The 23,474-nt window shown below is 31.4% G+C and overlaps 2 protein-coding genes across 2 annotated transcripts in view; both read left to right on the plus strand.

Moving 5' to 3' along the window:
• The first annotated feature begins 6,812 nt into the window (after positions 1-6,812).
• LOC131850549 (uncharacterized) lies at positions 6,813-7,870 on the plus strand. Its single transcript, XM_059200801.1, has 2 exons — positions 6,813-7,056; positions 7,688-7,870. Exons 1-2 carry the CDS (start codon positions 6,880-6,882, stop codon positions 7,844-7,846), a joined length of 336 nt encoding a protein of 111 aa, XP_059056784.1. The 5' UTR covers positions 6,813-6,879; the 3' UTR covers positions 7,847-7,870.
• Positions 7,871-8,268: 398 nt separating this feature from the next.
• The window catches only part of LOC131850536 (uncharacterized), an 81,097-nt gene continuing 65,891 nt past the window's right edge, over positions 8,269-23,474 (plus strand). Inside the window, exon 1 of the mRNA XM_059200786.1 lies at positions 8,269-8,637. Within this exon, the coding sequence (XP_059056769.1) occupies positions 8,567-8,637 (71 nt within the window). The 5' untranslated portion in view covers positions 8,269-8,566. The remainder of the gene's footprint in view (positions 8,638-23,474) is intronic.

Below are 23,474 nucleotides of genomic sequence, written 5' to 3' on the forward strand. Positions count from 1 at the left end.
TGTAATTTATTATTACAATAATGACCACCAGCCCCGAGTGTGTCGAGCGGGTACTGCGAGGCTCATAGGAGTCTCATAGTTAGTTTTTTAACAAGATATGCCTTGAGGAGTCTATTGTGAGAGTTACGATACCCCACTATAAAGGACCTCGTGCCATGTCTTCATATTCATATCTTACTAAAAAAACTATAATGATTAATTTTAGTTGAATTATAATTAATTATCAGTATTTTTTTTTTGGATGCACTTTATTTTTTTTCCTACAAGAATATAGTTTCTGAAGAGTCGGTAACGAGCACATAATATCCCTGTTGTTTCACTCGTTCATACGCTACGCAACCGTTTACCATCAGATGGGCCGTATGCTTTCGTACCACTGTGGTATATAATAAAATAGCTGTGACCGCTTTATCCGCGTGGAATAGTGACCTTAAATAGCATATAATATTTAATAATCTCTCCTAGCTTTAAAAATGACGTTACCTCCATATTACCTTTCATCTCCACTTTCAATCCCTTTCAATTCTTTTTTCGCATAAAAAGTAGCCAATCTTCTTTCTTAGAACTATCTGTGATCCAAATTTCATTTAAATCAGTTCAGAAGTTTTGCCGTGAACGCGCGACAGACAGATGACAGAGTTACTTTCGCAGTTATAATATTAGTAAAGATTAGAAAATTTCACGAGGCAAATTTTTAGGTATTATCCTCGTCGTATTTCTTAATATTATATACATTCTTGAATAACTATTATTTTATTTCCAGTTACTTTTACTATTGGCTCATAATTATCAAATTATAGGTATAAAGCTAGACTTACGATTCTCAGCAGTGTTTAGGCCTTTGGCCTTACACAGCTGGAAAAAACCCATCCAAATATTAATACGCGGTACGGAGGCTTAGCTTCTTATGCCTCTGGAATGGCAACACATGAGGAGTATCACGGGCGTCATCACGCCGATGATATGATGCCCATGTTGCTATTCATGTATATTGGCTTCGTTTGTAGTTGTTCTTTCCAGTGAACCCTCAGATTTTTAGCCATTCCAAATACATGAAAAACCCATTAGTCAATATAAGATATTCCGTATGTTTTAGGCCAGCCAGCCTTAGACTATACTTATAATGATCCTTTGTGTGTTCAAGATACTATTTCTAACTGCCTATTAGTAATATACATTCTAAAAATTCACCATTTAAGTTTAAATTTAAGTGTAGGTATGCAACAGAGTTTGTGTCGCTATAAAATTGCTTATTTTGTCGACATATCGTAAAGTTAAACCAGAGATGATGAAAATGAAACTTTAAAATATATATTTTTTAATATCTTCTTTAAAAAATAAAATATTAAAAAGTTAAAATTAAAGTGAAAATCATTTAGGTTACAAAAAGTTTCGATCTTAATATTTCTTATTATACTGAAGGCGACACATAATTTGTTGTATGTATTTATTAAGCTGGCGACTGACCTGCAATAATTAAACAAAACGTTACAGTATAAGAATAGAAATCCTAATAAAAAGCTATCTGCTATAAGCATATACATACTCGCTAGTTTCAAAGAAATTGTAGGTTAGTCGCTATGTTTAGATTATAGTTTGTTAGAGCAACTATTTAATGTATTCTTTTGAACTTCGATTTATGCAAAATGTCTCTTAAATTATTTAATACTCAACTGTGATTTCAAGACCAACTGAATGTAGCAAAACTATGTAACATAAATTATAAATGTGTAGAACATAGAATATTCTAATATATTTTATTCCTTAGCTAATTCAATTGCGTTGAATTATATTTATTTGTTGATTTATTTCGCGTTTATTATAAATATTTAAGAGAATTGTAGTTTCCAATAAATATCAATACTTTTTATCAATATTTAGTTTTATTACATTCATTATCTCATACTACAAAATCTATGCATACTCCATATGATATAGTATTTAATATTTTTAATTTCCTCTTTACGTCTTCTCAGTTTGGTATAAACTTAGAATTATCCCTGTATATGCACATCTACAAATAAATAGTACAGTAGTAGTTTTTTTATGGATGGTAATGAAATGATGCACCCGCCTGCGCTAACGTATTACGCTAGTGGGGCACCATTGGAGGATGATAGATGGAGTTAGCCCATCGTAACGAATTCACTAGGATTTAACCACGATGGTTTCCTTGGGGGACCACGTGGACATCAGCTTGACATGGTAAATTGTTAGCAATGGTACTACTGTGCACCATTGCTAACAATCCCTTTTCCCCAGTACAGTAGTAGTATCTACAGATTAAAAGAATTTCCTTTTTTAAACTATGGTAGACACGTAGAAAAGGTGTTTGATTTGCCATTTTGCTGGAAGCTTGATGGGATTTGCAATGCATAAGTAATAGGATTAACTTTGTATAATCCGCCGAGGTTAAGAAGTGCCTCCGCTGAGAAAAAAATATTATATTAAGGGATTACTACATCTTGATTGGCGACTTATGCAAAATTCCTATTATTATTTAGAGTTGTGTTTTATAAAGCTTTCCTGTATGTGTGAGGTGAACTTAATCATTCATATTTCTGACTGTCTCTCTGGTAATAGAAACATCGATATCAAAGCAAATGTAGGGTATGGAAGTATCATCCGATACCAAGTTGAAGAAAAATATTCTTAGTCTGTTTTTTAATCCCAGACTAAATTGACAGGTGCAAATGTCAAATTTTGAAATAATGTTACCACCTATATCGCAGGTACTCCAATACTCCACGTATTAGAGTACCTGCGATACCAATTTGTTTAATCGGAAACTTTTATTTTAACACATTAGTTTTAAATCTTTAAAGACGCGTAAGGTAAGACGTTTCCACAACAGAATTTTAAAATTAACGTATATATACTAGTGTTTCCATTACTTTCGTTGTATTATGCAACATAAAAATACATTTTTGTCGTTTCCGTACAAATAATCATTTTTACAGTATTAAGCTACAAACCAACATTTTTTTTCTTTAAGCATAATATTTTGAATAGGTGTTTGTTTTATGATATATGATACTATAAAAGGTCACTTGTTTTATAAAAAAGGCAGGTAGTCTTTATTATAGTGAAAAATAAAAAGTCTTTAGACTTTTTTAATTTTGTGTTAATGTGTTTTATATAAACACTCACACATTATTTCTGATACTCTGAACTATAAAAATGGATAATTAATAGTAATTTCCGATAGTGCCACTACCCTATTTAAAAAATGCAAATACCTGGCAACATCGGAAACGTCAAATTTGTCTCCGGGATTAAAAAAACAGACTGTAGCTAAATATAGGTTTAAGATAAAGTTCTCCACGACCATTGCATGATAATCTTGTCTAGGTAGTCTGTGACAAACGCACCTACGGTGACGTCGTGGCGTTTATTATTATCTTATTGAGTTTTCTTTAATAACACCAACTTTATTTCTTTAGTACCCTCTGTTTCCTGACATTACAAACAAATACCTAAGCTTGCCGAACGGAATGCGCGCGCGGAATTCTAAGAAATATTAAAATCCCGTATATTAAAGTATATTGGCGTGTATATACATATGTGTTTATCTACCTTGGACCTGGATGTGCTGCAGAAGACGATCGAGCTAGGAGCAAACAACAAGGTAGGTAAGCTGACGGCTCACCGGATTGAAAATCACGTTATCATGTGACGCCCGTGATACTACTCATGTGTTGCCATTCCGGGAAACTAGCATGTCATGCCTCTTAGCCCATAATTTCACTGCATTATCAAACCTTGAAAATAAAACATAGTATACAAAACAAGCTGCTTGGCGGCTGGAAGATATATAGTACTTAAACTAATAAAACTTTTTTTTTACCACGTAGGTGGCAAACAAGCATACGGCGCATCTGATGGTAAACGGTTACCATAGCCTATGGACGCCTGAAACACCAGAGGTGTCACATGCGCGTTGCCGACCCTTAAACTTTACATAGTCCAGCTCAGTCAAAATCATATGTTTATATAAAAAATGTATTATTGTCTATATGTCGGCTTCGGTGGTCTAGCCGTTTATAATACCGCCTTACTCCCATGGTCGCGGGTTCTTTTCCTCGCACCGTACAAACATTTGTATTTATCAGTATGATTGTATGTCTGTGTCTGTATGTTTCTTTATATATTATTAGGTATGTATTACAAAAAATGTATGTATATATTTATATCACTGTCTAGTACCCATACCACAAGCTTAGTTTAAGACTAAATGTCACTGTGAATTACCATTGCCCTGCAATATTAATATTACTATATTAAAATTATATTTCGTCTGAAGTAGTCTTATTTGATGCCTTGATAATTACATTTTAATCAGTATGCGTAATTCTAGTCACAACCAACGTTTCATTTATATTCTCGACAGCTCTAAACATGTCACTTTCAGTAACACATCAATCTAAACAAGCAGATAACTAGATGATTATGTACTTGCTTTAAATAGCGGGTACAAAGTACTAAATGTTACTTATTAATGCAACTACGTTGTATGACAAAGTTGTATTCTAATATCTCATACCGCACTATCTAGTTCCTAGTTAAGTAGAGCTTGTGTTAAGCGTACTAGACAAGTTAACGGAGTACCTTTCTGCTATCAGTTTTAATAACACAATAGGTAGTTTTATCAGATTTTTGTAATTATTTCTTTTTTATTAAGGACTACAGAATACACCGCTCTTCGTGGTTGTATATATTCCACTAAAATGAAATCTATTTACTAATCTACTTTACTAAGATTACTTATGTCAAATTAATCTTATATTGATTGAAAATCAGCGCTGAGCAGCGTACGTGTAGACGTTACACTCACAGCATCAGCTGAGTCAGCCCAGAATATATGTACAGTGTGAGGTACTACTGTTTTTGTAGTTTAAGAGGCTGATTTCTTTATAGTTTTTTTGCCATTTTGCTAATTAATGTACACTAATCTGCATTAACATGTACATATATACTTTTGTACCTTGTCCCATTGCACTTTGTAATATTGCAAAATATTATTTACATAAATATAAGTCAATTTCACAACTCAGCATTATTCGTATTTTAGATATATTACTTGAAAAAATAAGTTATTATAGAATCATTTCATATTAACTATAAAAAATACTACAACCATAGAGGGATTGATAGAGAATGCCATATGGCATTAAGCTCGCTATATATACTTCTTATTGTGCAATAAAGAATACAAATAACAGAACAAAATAACAAATTACTTATAAAAAAGAGAATAATTCTGAATAATTGATTATAAAAAATATCAATATACCTACACATAAAATTGTAATAGACAAAAATGGCAGGCGAATGCAAAATATACCAATTCTTAATATAGCAGCCAAAAAATTAATAATTTCATGCAATAGCGTACTTAAAATACAACAGTCGATGTTAGTAACTCCCTCCCATACTATAAGCTCGTCTAAAATATTGACCGACATACAACTTATGACGTCACTCCATTCTTCGTACAAAAAATAAATAATACCTTCCTATTTATATACATAATACTTCATAAACATTATCCCATCTTATCATTATACACATGATTGTCTTTGCGTACATGCAAAATATGAAGATATCTCGTTGCCTCGGCTGTATTCATTTCAATTGTCACACGAGCGCATTAGTTAATTACCGACCAGCAAACCATATTGATTTATTGATTCCATGCGTTCATAACATTGCTTGATATTTACACTATTAAACAAAGGTTTCTACTATTACTTACTCTGTACTTGGATTTTTAATATAAGTGGACAAATCTTTGAACTATTCAAGTTTGTATTAAACTGATGAAGTTTGCATAAGACTGAAGAAGTTTACATTAGACTTCTTTAGAAGAATCACCTTCCAACAAAGGTATTTCCGAGCCGATACAATATTATAACCTTCAAGAAAAGAGCTTATTCCTTCTTAAAAGGTCGACAACGCTTTTGCTATTCTCCTGGTGTTGCGGCAGGTGCTCATGGGTGGCGGTAATCACTTACCATCAGGTCGTCTTTAGACGAAAAAATTACTTTGTGCTTAAGGAGTCCGCCTTCTCGATTGAAACCAATGCTGTATATTAGTGGTCTAATTTAGCATTCGTTATTTTATATTTCAGTGAGATTAACATTTGTAAAACAAAACAAAGTACCCATTTACTGTCAGATGAGCCGTATGCTTAATTACCATCATCGTGATATAAAAAATGTGAATGGTAATGTAAGAACTCTGTTTTAGTACGTCATTCGTTCATATTCACTCATCAGTATTGGAGAAGTTTGTATTAGAATAAAAATTATTTATTCTCCAGAAGATTCTGCATTGTTTCTCCAGAATATAGACGAGACACGTTGCGTAGTGACTATAGATCATTGCAATGAATCAAGTTGTGGTTACAACCTAATTTTTATTTATATAATCTTTCGTATTATACATATACCTACATGGTATGTAAATCGAATGCTATTAAATATTGAATGAAGAGTAATAATCATATTATTGCTTAGACTACATTATAAGTATAAGAAAAGGAGACACAGACATGATAAAGTTAAACATAATATATAAATGTAATAATAAAATACGTATATATAAATAATATATATTTATAGTTAGTTCAACCATATAGTGTAAATAAGTATACAGCAACCAATGACACAGTTGAATACTCCTGCAATATTAATAATTCGGTGAGCCACGTCAACGTAGAATCGATAGGAAATGGGTCACTCATATCACATTCGCTTACACATACAGCTTGTCATAACTTTCGTTAACTACTATGAAACTGAGCACGCCAACCAAGCACAAATCTAGTTTAAAGTAATCATAAACATTAGCACGACTTAAACAAATAAAGATTTCAATATGAAGAACCAGCAAGTAAGTGTCGACTACTGGGCTATGGGTAAAGCGATGTTATTATATGGCGTCCTAACTGTAATGCTTTGGTTGATGCTGAGGCTGTTCAACACGGTATTTATGCTGCCAAGAAGATTAAGGGCACAGCAGGAGAACATACAACACACGTTGCAGGAACTTCAGGCGAGTCATTACTGTCATTACAAATTTTATAACATTGCTACTTCGCGACTTTTATCGTCCTTTCTTTCTCTTTCAATTAATTGAGCAGTTATAGTATACAAAGAGGGGTAAACAGATAACATTGGCACCTCTTTGTATTGTAATTGACCTCTGCAATTTATATTTGTATTAAATTCGTTTTACTGTTAGAATAGGTATATAAAAATTTACTTATCGTGCAATAAGATACTACTTTTCAAATATATCTCTAGTTAAATTTGAAATTCTTTATAGTATGAGACATTATTACCAATTTGGTCGGAATAACTAAAAAAAATGTTTCTGTGTATTATACAGCACCTAAGTATATTACCCCTTTTCGTTACAGTTCTTATAAATGTATGTTGTTTACTTGTTCCATTTGAATAGGCATTTAGAATCTTCCATTCTAAATGCCTATTCAAATGGAACAAGTACTTTATTTAGAAGTAAGGAAGTTAACCGGCAAAATTGAAAAAAGAGTGTAACAAAGAAATTTCTAGTACTAGCTTACTTTAAAAAAGCAAACCATAATGTATTTAGTCTGATTTACGTTAGGCATCTATTTATTCTTATAATAAAGCAACATAGAGTTTACATTGAATATTTACAGAAGCGTTTCCCAGACTTGAATATAACAGAAGAAGACTTGAAAAATGCAGAAAAAGATCTCGAAGAATACATGAAAGAAGAAGAGGAGAAAGCGAAAGAAAATTCAGAAAACAAAACTGAGGATGTACCGCAAATAGAGGAAGACAAGAAAACTATATAACGACTATTTAATATATTTAAAAATATTAAAGCAATAGCGATAAATTATTACAAAGTAGTAAAATTCGAATGTATAGGTATTTGTAATAACTGAATGTTAATTTATTTCATATATTTAATCTTAAAATTAATATATTTTTATATGCCTTGTAATATAGCGTGAGGTAAAATTAAAAAAATATTACTATTAAGAAATTGTGTACGAAATTACTTCAATAAAGATTAATTTATATTTATTTATTCAATTAAAAACATCCGTTTATTTGAGAGCAATGTATCGCCATCTCTCAGCTGATATTCATTATTTTAGTCCTGCAATTGTCCGCTAGATACCGCCACCATGTACGATACAAAAGCCCGCGGAACCGGCCCGCGAGGCGTGGTTTACTCCGAGAGCTTTCACCCCAGCTTTACATTATTGATCGGCTCATTCAATGAGTATCTGTATAGCGGTAAATAAGTTTGACTAATGTTGTTGTTATCGTTTTGTACATTAACAGCGCTGTCAATATATACTATTCGTCCTCGATGTAAATAGATACGTTATCTCAATAAGCCACCGGCTGATATTGATAGTTTCAAACAATGCTAATCAGTTGTCGTATTGCTCCGTCGGCCGTCAGCCGTGCTGTTTGCTCAATTAATGTGTGATAATAATTATGTGATGATACGTGAATGTATCGCGACTTGAATATATCGTTTCTCAACTGCTACTACCACGATGACACGATCTAGCTACCGTCCGCTGGTGCCCCGCTCTTCGAACAATTCCTTAGAACACCGAGACATGGGGTAAGTATTGATAAACTATAGGTCATTATATAAATAGAAATAGTTTTTACTAATGTTTAATTATATATAAATTGAGACTGGTAATATTACCTATAAGGCGTTCAATTCTATGTCTTGTAAAACATCCTTTATAATTTTAACATTAAAATTGACGTGGGGTAAATGTAGACTATTAATAGCATCAACTATAAATATTTTCTATTTTTAAACAGGCTGTTGAAAATACACGTAAACTTTACCTGATGGTTTAAAATAATAAAAACCGAACTATGTACCTATCCATCAGAATCCACACTTAAATATTCGAGTATATATTATATTCTTATAATCTACATTGCTATTGTGTTTATATATGCTAAACAAGTAATAATTTATGTACGTTATTACATACATATAATAATGTATTTTAAATAGATGTAACAAATCAAAGATAAAATTTAATTTGGTCGTTATATATGCTGACATTTTTTATAAAAAATCTCAATTCTGAGTAAATACTATTTGTATTTTCTTTTTTGTTAAGTTTATATACGATTTTTGGTTATGTAATTAGAAAATACAAACCAGCTGACGGCCCATACAGTGATAACTGTAGCCTGTGTACATGAACAGGACTACGATGACCACGTTATAACTTGACACCAGTGATACCACTTATGCATTGCCATTTCAGTGGACTAAGAAGTCATGCCTATCCTGTAATTTCACTACCTAATTACATCCTACCACCGATATAGCTTATAAGGGAAGCTGCTTAGCCGCTGAAGATGAGACTGAGCTACCATGTAGACAACGTTTTACAAATCAAATCAAAATATTTTTATTCACTCACTTTACAGACTCTTATGATATGTCAAACTTACCGTAAGTTCAGAGTGCTTTCGAGCTGAGAAGAACTGACAAGAAAGTCAGCTCACAATGTACCTTTTGTGACACATATGACATGTAGTCAAACCAAATAAGGTGATAATCACACGCTACTCGTAAATATTCCTACATGAGCGTGCATGTTTCCTAGTTGCATGGCTGCGGTAGTTTACAACCTGTTTATTCTTAAGCCATTAAACAAAGGTATATATTACTTGTTTTGCATTTAAATGTAGGTACATGTATATCTTGTATTTGTAATAGAGATATCTATTTGTGGAAACAATTTTATGATAATATAAAATATACTTTATAAGTACCTATAATTATACTGAAGACGCTTTGTTTTAGCGTTTTAACTCTTTATTATATAGGCTATTTATATGATTTACGGCCATATTCACAATGCAGATTCAGTAGAGATCAAATACTAAATTACTAAACCAACTTTTAGTCGTGACTTCATCCAGTTGACTAGAGTATCGGTGGGTGTATTGACTGGTATATAAAAGAACGAAGGCCTTATATATATGTTATTTTTTATAACAATTTCTTGAGTCGTAAAGGCACCAAGTGAACCTTTTCTTTACGTAAGGAAAATCTTCTTCGAAGAGGAGATATTTAGGGGCCATAAGGTCTGCCGCATTCTATCTGGCCAAAAGCCTAACGGCTATTCCTCCTTGAACATAACGTTGTGGCCATCTCTTTCCCATTCTGCAAGACCATCAACATGGTTCTTATCGACCTTTTATTTAGGCGTGCAGGGAATAGCCGCTAAACTCCACCTCTAAACCCTAATGCCTCCCTGTCGAACTCCGTATAGTCCTAACCATCATGCAACCAAGGGTAAATAATGGATTCAATGCCTACGCTGATCAAACTCAAGTGTCCATCGAATACACCCGAGCCTGCACCGCGGCTGCTGACCAAGTGGTATCTAATAAATAAACTAGCAGAATCCTTCTTTGTTATGAAACGGAATGATAAACCTCGCCAAACCTGATAGCCCACCTAATGGTGAGTGTGTATATCATCACTGTATCATTCCTGTATATCATGTAATTAGTCATATCGCAGTCTTCAACCGAAATACAGCTTACAAACCAAGCTGCTTAGTGACTGAAATTGAGGCAAGAGGCGACTCAGAGTTGACCTCGATATAAAATTAGTAAGAATTATGGTTTTATCTATTAAACAAGTTTCATGATTAGCACAATCGTCATAAACATCATTATTACCGTCATTGACAGTCCCCTGACAAATATATTCCTCCCTTACTTATTAACATGACATTGTAATATATTAAGAACTTAGCAGTTGTTGAATTCTGAATCTGAAGTATGTTTCAACGCAACAATGGCAAGCTCTCCTTCTTATTCATTAAAAAAATTACTTGTTAAAAAACAGCATCTTTATTTTTATTTATATGGAATGTCTATAAAGTTATTTTATATATCTACATATATTATAATTTTTAATTTTTGAACCCACAATTTGAAATATGCTATATAAGTACAACTACATTTTGAATATGTAAAAGTTTTACAGTATTTCTATATTGTACATTTACAAAGAATATCTTAACTATTAATAAACTAAACCAATACGTTTAGTTTAAACAAATTGCACTTACTTAGGACTATTTTATTAAAGCCGGAGTTTTGTTTTATTTTACGCTTAATGCTTCACAATTTACATTTAGACATTTACATCAAATTTCTAAATTAAGTTTTTTTAAAGTTGATGGCATTTTATGTTGGAATACTGCCAACCAGTCAGTTGTGAAAGTGACACTGTACCTAGGTACTAGACTAAAGGTCAAACAATTAAATAGGTCAATCTTAGAAAAACAGACTTAAAACATAGAAAGATACTCTAACGTGCCACTTAGGGCATAGCTATTTATTTTATTAAGGTTAGTTGGCATTAAAAAACAAAAAAAAAGATTCTCTTAAGTCACATCGATTTTATTAGTAAGTATGAAAACCAGGTATAAGAAAAGATATAGGTATTATCATCCTTATTTGACTGAAATAATAAACTACACAATTCTGTTTATAATAAAAATTAAAAGGTATTAATCAAGACAAAACGGTATACAATACAGTGGGGTCAGTGAGTGCACCCTCTTCGCTATTATCAGTAAATTATTACAATTAAAAATGGACTTTATTTGTTAGTATATATAAAACACACATTATTACATTACGTTACGTTATTCTATATACATTACATTATTCTCTACTGTACAGTGCAGGGTATGTAATATTTTGAAAATTACAGTTAATTGCTATAAAGTCGCGTTGCCAGATGTTACCACCGCTCACCGAGCCAAGCCTAACCGTGCCAAACCGCCCCTACCCCATATCTATTTTGGCAAACCTGGAACATGCGCCATGCCTAAGCCTCGCCAATAACATATATCACAAAATATATATTATTGAGTATGCACTACGTATATACTGAGGATTGATAGAAAAATCATACAAGATAAAAAAATATGTGAAAAGATCGGGTAAAACTAAACATAAAATAAATTTTATGAATGCGTATATAAATTACAAATTTCTGAATTGGAGAAGGACATGATAAGAGTAAAGGAAGAAGGAACTATGCGAATAATAATAACAGCATAGTACTCACGTTACGACTATATAAATACAGGTAAGCAGAATAAAAGATTCTAAGATGACATTAGCAAAATAGTCGGTCCAGTATGGACTCGCAAAGAAAAGGACGAGACTTGTTTGCCATTCCAATTATGTAAAAAAATCTATGTCACGGATATATCTAATCATTATTAAATAATAATACTTTACATTAAATTTTATTCACCTAATCCATCAAGGACTCTACCTAAATAGATACATTTATAATAATTGCGTCTTATATTTAATATTTTTCATTATATTTCTTGTAATTATTATTTATACTGTGTATTATAGATAATTGCGTGTCTATAGATAGGTAGGTATATTTTAATAATAGAGAAATAATAATAAAACGTCGATATTGTTATCAGTTTGTTATGAAGCAGGAGCGCGTGCTTGTTGTTTACATTTCAAGGATAAAAAAGGTATAAATTATTAACATAAAGGCATACTTTGGACTTTAGGAGGGCCTAATAGTAATAATAAAATGCCTACAATCGTAACTAATATTAATAGCCAGCATGAATTAAATGAATACATGAATTTACTAAATATACTTGCAATACTTTTAATAGTAGTTAGTAATAGTTTGCCGTGACTTCGTTCATATAGATTGATCCATATTGATTTCTCTGTTCAATAGTAGTTTACTTAATAGTACCTACCTTCATCCCAAAGTTTTATCAAAATTGTATGAATGTTCTGAGTAATAGGACACATATACAAATGTTTGTTATTAAATATTATATAAAGTAACGCTGGTATAAAATATAGAGAGAAAATAGACAGAGAGAGAGTTTGTTTCTAACTTTTATTCAACTTGTCCAATATATAAAAAATTTACTCCCTAGTGATCTCGGGAAAACAATAAATTTGCATTTTATTAACTTCTACTCCCACTGGAGTATAGCCCGACATCCATTGTAGTTCAATTTTATTTCCCTATACGGTTCACAAAGCTTTTTATTTTTATGTATACTTTTAAAACACTATTTTTTGTCTATAACTATATATATAAAAATGAATCCCTATTTTTCTTGGTCCGATTTCGCTAATCCTTTTTATTTCCTATTGTGTTTATTATTATCAGGAGAAGGTACTAATGAAAGAAAGCGCAACTTTTTAAATTTATTTTTCATTAGTACCTTACTAATGAAAAATAAATTTAAAAAGTTGCGCTTAACATAAAAAATTTAATTGCGAATTAAAATTTATAGTTAAGACAGAACTACTTCTGTAGCGTCAGCTCGTTTTGAAGTACATAAAAATAACCTCTTCGCCTACTTTCATTATTGAACAAAATACATGCACAACAACAAATAAAATGCACACTCATATAAAAGGTAGGGGTTTGTCTGTTATCTCTTTGTGTTACATGTGTATGTTTTTCTAGTATTAATGCAAGAAACATATACATAAAAGCTAGTTTACTTGTCATCCTTGTCAGTCATTAAATTATACATCTATGTATTAGTCTCATATTTAGTTATTTATTTTACTAGCTACAGATAAATATTTAAATAAACAATTTAAGTGAACAAATGCAAAGCAGTGTTATCGGTATGCAATCGCATCCAGACAACCTTTGCGTAAAGATGGCAACGATAAGAATGCTAAAATAACAATAAATACCGCTTATTTATATAATACAGTACCACCTTTCTCTTAGAACAGGTCCTTACCTGTTCTATTGTTAAGTCTATATACCGGGTGAAGGGGATTATTAGTAATGGGGTCCAGTGTCCCCATTGCTAGCAATGTACCATGTTCCCCCTAGAAACCATCGTGGTTAATTCCTGGTTATTTAATCACAATGGCAAACTGACCTGACCTCAGGCTGATCTTATTATCTTCCACTAGTGCCCCGCCAGCGTAAACCGTTAGCGTAGGAGGATCCAACATTATCATCCATGAAAAAAAAATCACCTATCACCTACCTACGGTAAATAAGAATACATAGTCACAACTGCAGTATTGTATTAAAGTACTAAAATATGACATGGCTGTAAAAGTACCTAAATAAATGAAACATATCAAGTGGCATATGATTTATGTCTATACCACACCTTACTTATGCCCGTGGCACTTTTGTTGTATGATATGATAAGACTTATCTATGACAGTTATTATCGTTTTAACAGTAATCCATGTTGTTGCAAATCTCCCGGAATCACAAAGAACAATCACCTATAGCTTGGACCTAATCCCAACTCATTGTTAAAAACTTCGGTCCCTTTCACATTTCATCAGAAGGTCCATAAATTTTCTGGGCCCATCTGACTACATGGTACAATTTTAATGTTGTAAGACCTTGTTGGTGTTGCTTAAAGTTTACTTTTCTGTTACAGAGTAGTCTAGTCAAGAAACTGTCAATATAATAATAGTCAACATATGCTATTATTTTTATTAATATATATATGCTAACGTGTGTCTATCTTTCTGTTTTTCTTTTCACTGCTAAACGGCTGAACAGATGTTAATGTAATATAACGATTTTTATTAATTAACGGTTATTTAAAAATAAAATAGGTCTAGTATTTAATAAATGCAGTGTTAACATTACATTGTATGCACTAGGCAACTGATTAAATTAAATCGATGAAAATCTCTTAAAGGACCGCTATTTAAGTCAGATGACTTAATATAGTACAGTATTTATAGAAATTTGGTTTATATTTATAGATAATTACAGAGAGAAGCAGTAAAATAAAGATAAATCAGACATAGGTGTTTAATGTTTATATACGGTAAATAACAACAAAAGAAAAGGAAGTAAAATATTAAACAAAGACAATATACGGGTAAGGAGCGGCAGGCCTTCCGTGCGTGACGCAATATTAACACTGGTCTTGATTTATTTGCACCTTCAAGTATGTATTACAATAATGAAGGTAAAATATATTAGGAACATACTGATAGTAGTATTTTTATATATACATACATATACAGTACAAAGATTTAATAATGTTTCTGGACAATTCTCACGGTGCCGTCGAGTTCCAAGCTAAGCAGATCTTATGTTACGTGTACTAGACAACTGTTAAAATTACTTACATTTAAAATATATAATATCCTTAAAGTACAACCAGATTAAAACGAACAATCGTACATTTGCATTGTGCGAGGAATCGAACCTGGTCTCAGGTTCGATTCCTTCCATCGGAAGTAAGGTGGTGTGCCAAACCGTAATCACCAATGCTGTCAAGATATCATCTTATATTTAGGTAGGCATAGTTCTAAAAATAAATAAGTATATTTTATTCATTTGTTTATCCACGTCAACGGTATGTAATGATAATATATGTACATATAAGTAATCTATTCTGATATAACTGCCAGTAAACAATATCTACAATATACATATCCTATTTTTTTGTTTAAGTAAATATATTTGCATAATTTTCAGATAATATGTATATATCTAAGTAAGAGATTTAATCAGGTTAACTATTTTTTAAATCGATTGTAATATTTCACTACACTTATAAGTCTTATATTAAATTTATTTATTTATTATATAGTGTTAAGTTTGTATTGCGTTCATTCATGACTTGTAAGTTGTGCATTATTTCTCAGTTTTCTAAAAAATATTTGAAAAAAAGTGCCCTTTAGCCTTTTGATTAAAAAAGGAATGATAGTCATTCATATTCACGGGAAATACAATCGAATTAGGAACCCTCTTCCAACTTTTTGTTGTCGGTCGAAAATAAATTTAATTTGTATTAACTGAAAACATCTTCCAAGGAATTTCGGGCCTGAAGCCCATCTGATGCGGCCTTGACCCGGGTTTGTCAGCGACTTTACAACAAAAGATCCCTATCTTATTGTAATTACTGTCTTCGCGGAGATTTGGGCTCTTGGCAAATGATCCTGCATACTAAACCCGTAAATTCACAATTCTGTATTTGACTGTGCCTTATCTGATAAATTTCTGACTTATTTTTGTTGGTATAGGTAGATAGATATATAGATATTCTGTGAGCAGAGGTCAAGATGTTTTATAATAAAACAAAAATTTTCGTGAAAGATATATGTCTTTAGAAGCGAGGTGGTTATTACATTGAATATTACTGAGAGAACAAACTGAATTAATGAGCTTTTAAAGTGCTAAAGTTCTTAAAGTTCTGGGTTTGAAAGAACAACGCGATTTAATTTATAATGTTTAAATTTAATATATAAATTTGCATGTTTATTAGGTTAGTCGGGTTAACATTTAAGGGAATTAAAAATACATTTACTATTCCAATCACTAACATCATAGCGATAAATCGTTAATCTACTATTATGTGTAAGAAATTATCTATGGAACATTTACAATAATAACTGAAAAACATACATGATGTTGATGTGATGATAAAGTTGTAGGTAGAACTTTAACTTTTAAACTTCTAATGGCAGCTCTTAAATATTTTATTGGATTATATTCTCTTTGAAAGAATTGTTAGTAATAGCAATACAAAATTAATTCCTAAATCGAATTCTAAAATGAGTCTGTTCTAAATGTTTTAAAGGATTTTAAGGCTTCTTTTTTAGCCTTATATTAATTTACTATTATCAAAGCTCAATTACGTTTTAAAAAAAGTATAGGTAACTCAATGTCTATAAACTCGAAGATATTTTGGCAAAATAAATTGAGGGCTTTATACTCCGGTCACGTACCCGCGGTCTCCTATACGGGTTCAATGAGCTTTCCATTTCCCGCCACATTAGGTTATTACAATCTAAAAGAGGTTACATATCATAAAAAGATAAATATAAAGAATTTCTCACTAAAATATGTTATTGAGAACGTTGAACGAAAAAGCAATTTCAACGAAACTGAATCTGAAAGGAAACTGATTTTAATATTATCCTAACAATTTTAATATTATCCGAACAAAATTTTAGGATACATTATTAATTCTTTTTTAGGAAATATATCTACTTTATTACAGAATGTATATACATAAATATTATAGTTTGTTGGTTTTAATTTTTATTGCCGCTATATTATAAAGCTATGTAGTATATATAACGACAATAAAGTATTTTTATGTGTTCTATAATAAATTTCGTTACATGTCACAATAATACATGTTCAATATTCCATCGCTAACAATGTATGGTCAGGTTGACCTCCAAACGGTCCGTCTGAAAACCATAGTGATAAATTGTCAATAAATAAAAAAATAGCCATAAAATAAATAAAAATCCATAACTTTTTATATCATCAAAACTCTATAGAGAGTACTAAATTTGAGCCAGTTATGTACTTGACATGCAAGGTATGTACTTGTTTACATTGCGACATCTATTTAATCTGTTGTACTATCTCTCAAAATGAGGATTGTGTAAATAGGATTAATCCCCTTTTACAACAGTAAACAATGACATAGCATTGATATTAGGATATCTGATAAAATCCCCACTAATAATAAAGGGACTAACCTGAATTACACTTGGTAAAATCGACATAAAACTATGTTTATCTCGTTCATCTCAGCGCAAATACCGTAATCCTGGTGTTTATGGGTTTATAATGATTACCGTCCCTAATGATCTGGTTTTGGGTCAGGCCATCGGCAGGGGTTGTTGACGCTTGTGACAAGTTAAAGTAGAACGATATATTCGGGTTTTGTTTGTTTTGATGTTGATTGTAAATCTTTATCGAAAAGTGTTATGTGATCGACATAGCCTGGTTATTGCTACTTACACATGATTTTCAGCCTTAAAAAACTATCAGTGACTAACTATGATACTAAACTATTTATTTAATACTAGCTGTGCGTTTCACCTGGTTAAAATGTATAGCTTTTGTGTTATAATAATAAGATGGCCTCCTTATTTAGTATTTATGTAGTTCAGTAGGAACTGTCGTCAATATGAACAGCATCTCCAACATCACGCTGTTATGTTACGCCTTCATGCCGGAGGAGTACTATGTCATGCCTCTATACCGTGTAATTGCATTTCCTTATCTGTCCTTCAACCGAAATACAGCTTACAAAGTGAGCTACTAGGCGGATGAAATATGTAATACTAGGGTTCTCACAATGATGACTTTTTATAGTCCACTTTTGGTAAGCTTGGCTAAGTGATTCTTAAAGTATAATAACATGTTTTATATATATATTTAACTTGAAACATTATGTGTCGTATGTGTCCTACCTTTACCTCAATTAATGAAAAGGGAGAAGACAACCAAACAAAAAGCTGGATGAATTGCGTGAAAGATGATATATATAAAAGGAGAGCAAAGTAAGAGAGTCGGGTATGGCTGCCGAAGCTGATCATTGGAAGAAGATGACATACTGCGCTGACCCCAAAGAAAGGGACAAAGGCGAAGCAATGATGTAGGAAAAGTTTATATTTACATTAATATTTTCTACATCTGTCGCGAAATACAAAAACATATTGAAAACATTAAATTAAAAAAAAACATTTTATATTTATTTTAAAATTTAAATGATTAAAAACTTATGAGTTTTATGTTCTACATATACAGTACAGTGACAACCACAACCACAAACCAAAGTAACTCAATACGTGCGTTCTAGAATTACAACTAAAATGGGTAACAGTATATGTATTACAATACTGTTACACTCTTGTAGATACATAAATAATCAATGTTAATAATACTTATGTATAAGCGATCAAAATTGGCGATCAAGATTAGAAACCAATATTTAATATAGAAGTGTAGTTCTATACTAATATTATGTAGAGGAAAGATTTAATCGTTTGTGTGTCCATTGAAAAGGCTCCAAAACTACCGGACCGATTTGAAAAATTCTATTCTAAAATCTAACCCAACGTATGAAAAAAATACCAAAAATCCAATAATCAAAATCCTTATGCGATAGAAAGATTTTGACAGTTGGTAAACCTTTGAGGACAGTTGTTCTTTATAGAGTAGTCAGAGGTATTGCTAACAGTTTTGGTTGAAGTTGTTTTTCGATATTTTTATTACAAAAAGGTTAATCGAAAACATAAATTAACACACAATGTTTTTGTTGTCTGCCAGATTCGAACGCGGGACTTCACTAGACTACGTAACTTTCAAAATCTAATTGATATTACTCATACATACATTAATTTAATCCATACACACATTCAAGTAAGGAGGCGTTGATTATATGTTATAAAATATGAGGGGCTGATAGATTGCGTGGGAGTTTTGAACGTCAACCTTTAAAGTTTACGGAGACAAAAGTGGAGTGCATTTAGATATGAATAGCATTTCGCTTTAGGAAGGTCAGTGTGTAGGTCTGCCCTCAGGTCAGTGCATCCAAAGATTAGTAACTGAAAAACGCAAAAAAGACGTTATTATATTTAAATTTACTATATATATAAACACTAGCTGCACCCGCGACTTCGTTCGCGCGGAATTTAACTTTATTTTTCTAAAATAAAAGTAGCCTAAGTTATTCCTTATTACATCAGCAACCTGCCAATAAGAGTCCCGTCAAAATAGGTCAGGCCATTTCAGAGATTAGCCGCCACAAAATAAAAAACAGACAGACAGATAAAAATTGTAAAAAATGTTATTTTGGTGTATATACCGTATTTATATTCGTATGTATGTAGTAAAAAACGGTTATTTCAGTATTACAAACAGACACTTCAATTTTATTTATATGTAAATGATGAACAAGTCAACAATATTTATTTCTTATACCTTGCAGTTCCGTTTCAATTGTCTCGTAACGTGATGTTATTGACTATAAACTTCCAATTGGGCTAAAAATGGGATATCCAAAACTAAAAGAATTTTCAAAATTGGTTCAGTATTATCGGAGATTATCCAGAAGATCTAAACTCACAAATCTATATTAATAATTTCGTCAAGGGATACGGTAGACTCGAACGAAACCTTATGTGAATAACAAAACATAAAAAATATTGATTACGAGTCGACAACATATGTATATCGTTTTCATCTAGTACCAGTACTATTATAAGGAACTATAATAGTACTGTAGATAAATATTTAAAAAGGAATCCAATTTCTTGAACAATGCAGTTATTAATTTACTGGCTTATTATTGCTAACTTAAATATAAGTACCTATAGTTACAATAGCGAGTAACATATAAATCAAATATGTAGATATACACAAATATATGTATTTAATTTACATGTATAGACACAAATATACCTATAAATTAATTTATTCCCTCTGGAAAAGAGGTTTTTGTGTCTCTTTCTTTCTAATAAAGAAATTAACTCTTAAAAAAGAGACGACAAAATTCTGTAGCTAAAAAATATATTACAGCTGTTAAAGTAAAAGTCTGGCCCATGTGCAAGTGCTCCAAGATGCTAACTAAATAATGTAAATAAATATGCTTGTTTTTTCAAGGACGAACACGAAATGTTAACTATAGTTAACATTTCGTGTTTAGGTTTACTAATGTGACAGGTGGGACAGGATTAGTTAAATTTACTGAATTTGGTGTAACGTCATTTCTCGATGGCCCCTAATTAGTTACCTATGGGTATAGTATATTCAACAACAACTTGCACATTCATATGCTTAGCGTCACATGTACTCAGTATGAATATAATGTGATATTTATTAATGTTATGATAAGTAGTGTCAGTGAGAAACATGACCCTATCCCGTGTCAATGACTTAGTATTTGCATATTAATTAGCTCTTTGTCGTCTGCTCTACTGTACTGGGATACGATCCATACAATATCTCGATCACTATGCGTGTTTAATTAAAACAACAAACTACTTTTTATATACCTACTACAAACATATCTAGACGAACACCTTGAAGATTTTTTATCAATTATGTCATTAGATAAGATATAATCATTCTAGATATATTCGTCTACTTGTCTACTTGAGATATTGTTAAATATAAAAACCAGAATTTGTTGTAATATATTTTATTCACAAATGGAAAAGTGAACATACACGATCATACAGCCAAACCTACCTTTTTCTTTATTTTGTAGTCGATTCACTGAGTATTCTCTATTTTTATTACATACATAGATATAATATTTGTTTATGCTTATTATATATGCCTACCACAGAGCAATTAACATGATATTATATAAATCAGCATCGCCTTTAAAATATAACTTGTAATAGTTTAAAAAATATATAATTTTCTTATTCTAAGCGAGACGGCGCACAACAAGTCAAAATCTTTAAATTAATCTACATATTATATACAATTACTAATGTCATACTAAAACAATTTGTTGCACAGTTAATTTTAAAGTTATTTAGTGCCACAAACAAAATTCTCTTATTTTTGGTACATTTAACATATTTACATAACAACAGCATTAAAAGCAGCGGATACAGCTGTAAAAAAATCGCTATTTCATTGAATATTTTTAATTAATTGTTTTATATAAATAAACATATTATATTTTAAATAAAAAAATCCATATCGAATTATTAAATGGTTCTTTAGTGTTCCAATTTTAAAATACATAATAACTTTTATAATTATCGAAATTGTATGAAATGACTACATTGACCATTGTATGTATAATATATCTTTATTGTTGCTCTCAAAGAAAAATACAGTTACATAAAACATTACGTAGATAAGATAAAAACAACATTACAAGAAGCAAGGCAAAGGTAACAATGGACTGCCTTATCGCTAAATAGCAATCTCTTCCAGGCAACATTAGGATCGAGAGAAATAAAAGAACGCACAGATAATTTTCCATTATTCCATAAAATAAATTACCTATTGTTACATCATAATAAAATAGAACTCCAGGGTGTATGTCCACTTAATTTAATGCAAGTATAAGATTTTTTAATATAATATTTTATTTACGAAACATATAAAGCTTTAAAGGTCACGCATAAAAATAAAGTGATAAATGGACTCTTGTGTTTTGTCGCACCCTTATAAACAAATGGATGGCACAACCCTTTATAAGTAATAAGGTCTTTTATGTTCAACATTTGTTACGTGTCCAATATATTTGATTGTAAAATTCTTTCTTTCCTACTATAAAAAGAATCATCGAAATAAATAAAGGATTACAAATATTTTTACTTGTAGTCTGAAATTACAATATACAAGGCATGACATCTTTATCCTCTGAAATAGCAACGATGAAAGGTATCAGGGATCTAATACCATAACGTGATGATTGTAGTGCTTTGCATGTATATAGGCGACGGTAACCATCTCAGGGGAAGGAGATTGTCAATAATGTGGACTAATAACCCCAATGCAATGTACCATGTCAGATAGACCTCCACTTGGTTTCCCCTGGAAGCCATCGTGATAACTTCATAGTGAATTTGCCACGACTGGCTAATTGACGTGACCTCATGCTCATCTTATTTTCTTCCACTGGTGCCCCGCCAGCGTAAACCGTTAACGCAGGCGCGTACACTATTCCATTACCATTCAAAATACGGTAACCAATTACATAAAAAAAAATATTAAGTTACAATTTACATTACTGAATCTTTTATACCCCACGACTTATAATACAGACAGAACTACTAGAATATTCTACAATTTCCTAAACTTGTCAAAATGTATGTGAAAAGTGAGTGACGAATATGCCAGAAATCTCGAGCGCAGCGTTAAAATCAAGAGACAACACTTTTAATTGCTTCTCTCCAACAAAATAATGGAAGTGTCATACCCATCCGAAGTTTCAGAGAAATGGCCGAGATTTAAGCAGCCCGCGAACATGTCCAATGCTTCAACTATGAAGTGGACGGGGCTGTCCTATTTGAGTGAAATAGCGGACTGGAGTGTAAATTTATAAACAAGTATTTTGCAAGTACGCAGCCAGTTTACGGTCTATATTTTTTACATCTTACGATATCAAGTAAGCTGACCTTATGAAAAGTGTATTTCAGTATTCAACACTGTAATGAATAATATAATTGAGCTTGAGATCTGATAATTTAGTCTTCAAACCGGCCAATAATCCTTACTAATATCTTATCTGTATCTTACTTAGTTAACTTTTCACGACTAAACGACTGAACCAATTAATAAAAATTATATGTCCTATTATTCTTAATACAATTTATCTATTCCTTTTGTATCTTAAGTTATCTGTACTGATTAAAAATATTTGATAAAATATCGGGAACTAGCTTCTTTTTTTTAATGATGAAATTGAATGGAATGTTTCAGTGCTGTAATATCTCCTAATATAGAAACATATATTGTATCATATTGATACATATATCATATATACATATATTCCTTTATTACATATAAAGTACCTGTATAATAATAATTATTACCTGCGTGGAAAGATGCTAGGAGATGTAAACATCGTGTTAGAATTCACATAATTAAAGTTTGACTAGAAATTTCTAAGG

This window comes from Achroia grisella, unplaced genomic scaffold (genome assembly GCF_030625045.1).
Source record: "Achroia grisella isolate CSIRO2021 unplaced genomic scaffold, CSIRO_AGI_Agris_v1 utg770, whole genome shotgun sequence".
Lineage (NCBI taxonomy): Eukaryota > Metazoa > Arthropoda > Insecta > Lepidoptera > Pyralidae > Achroia > Achroia grisella.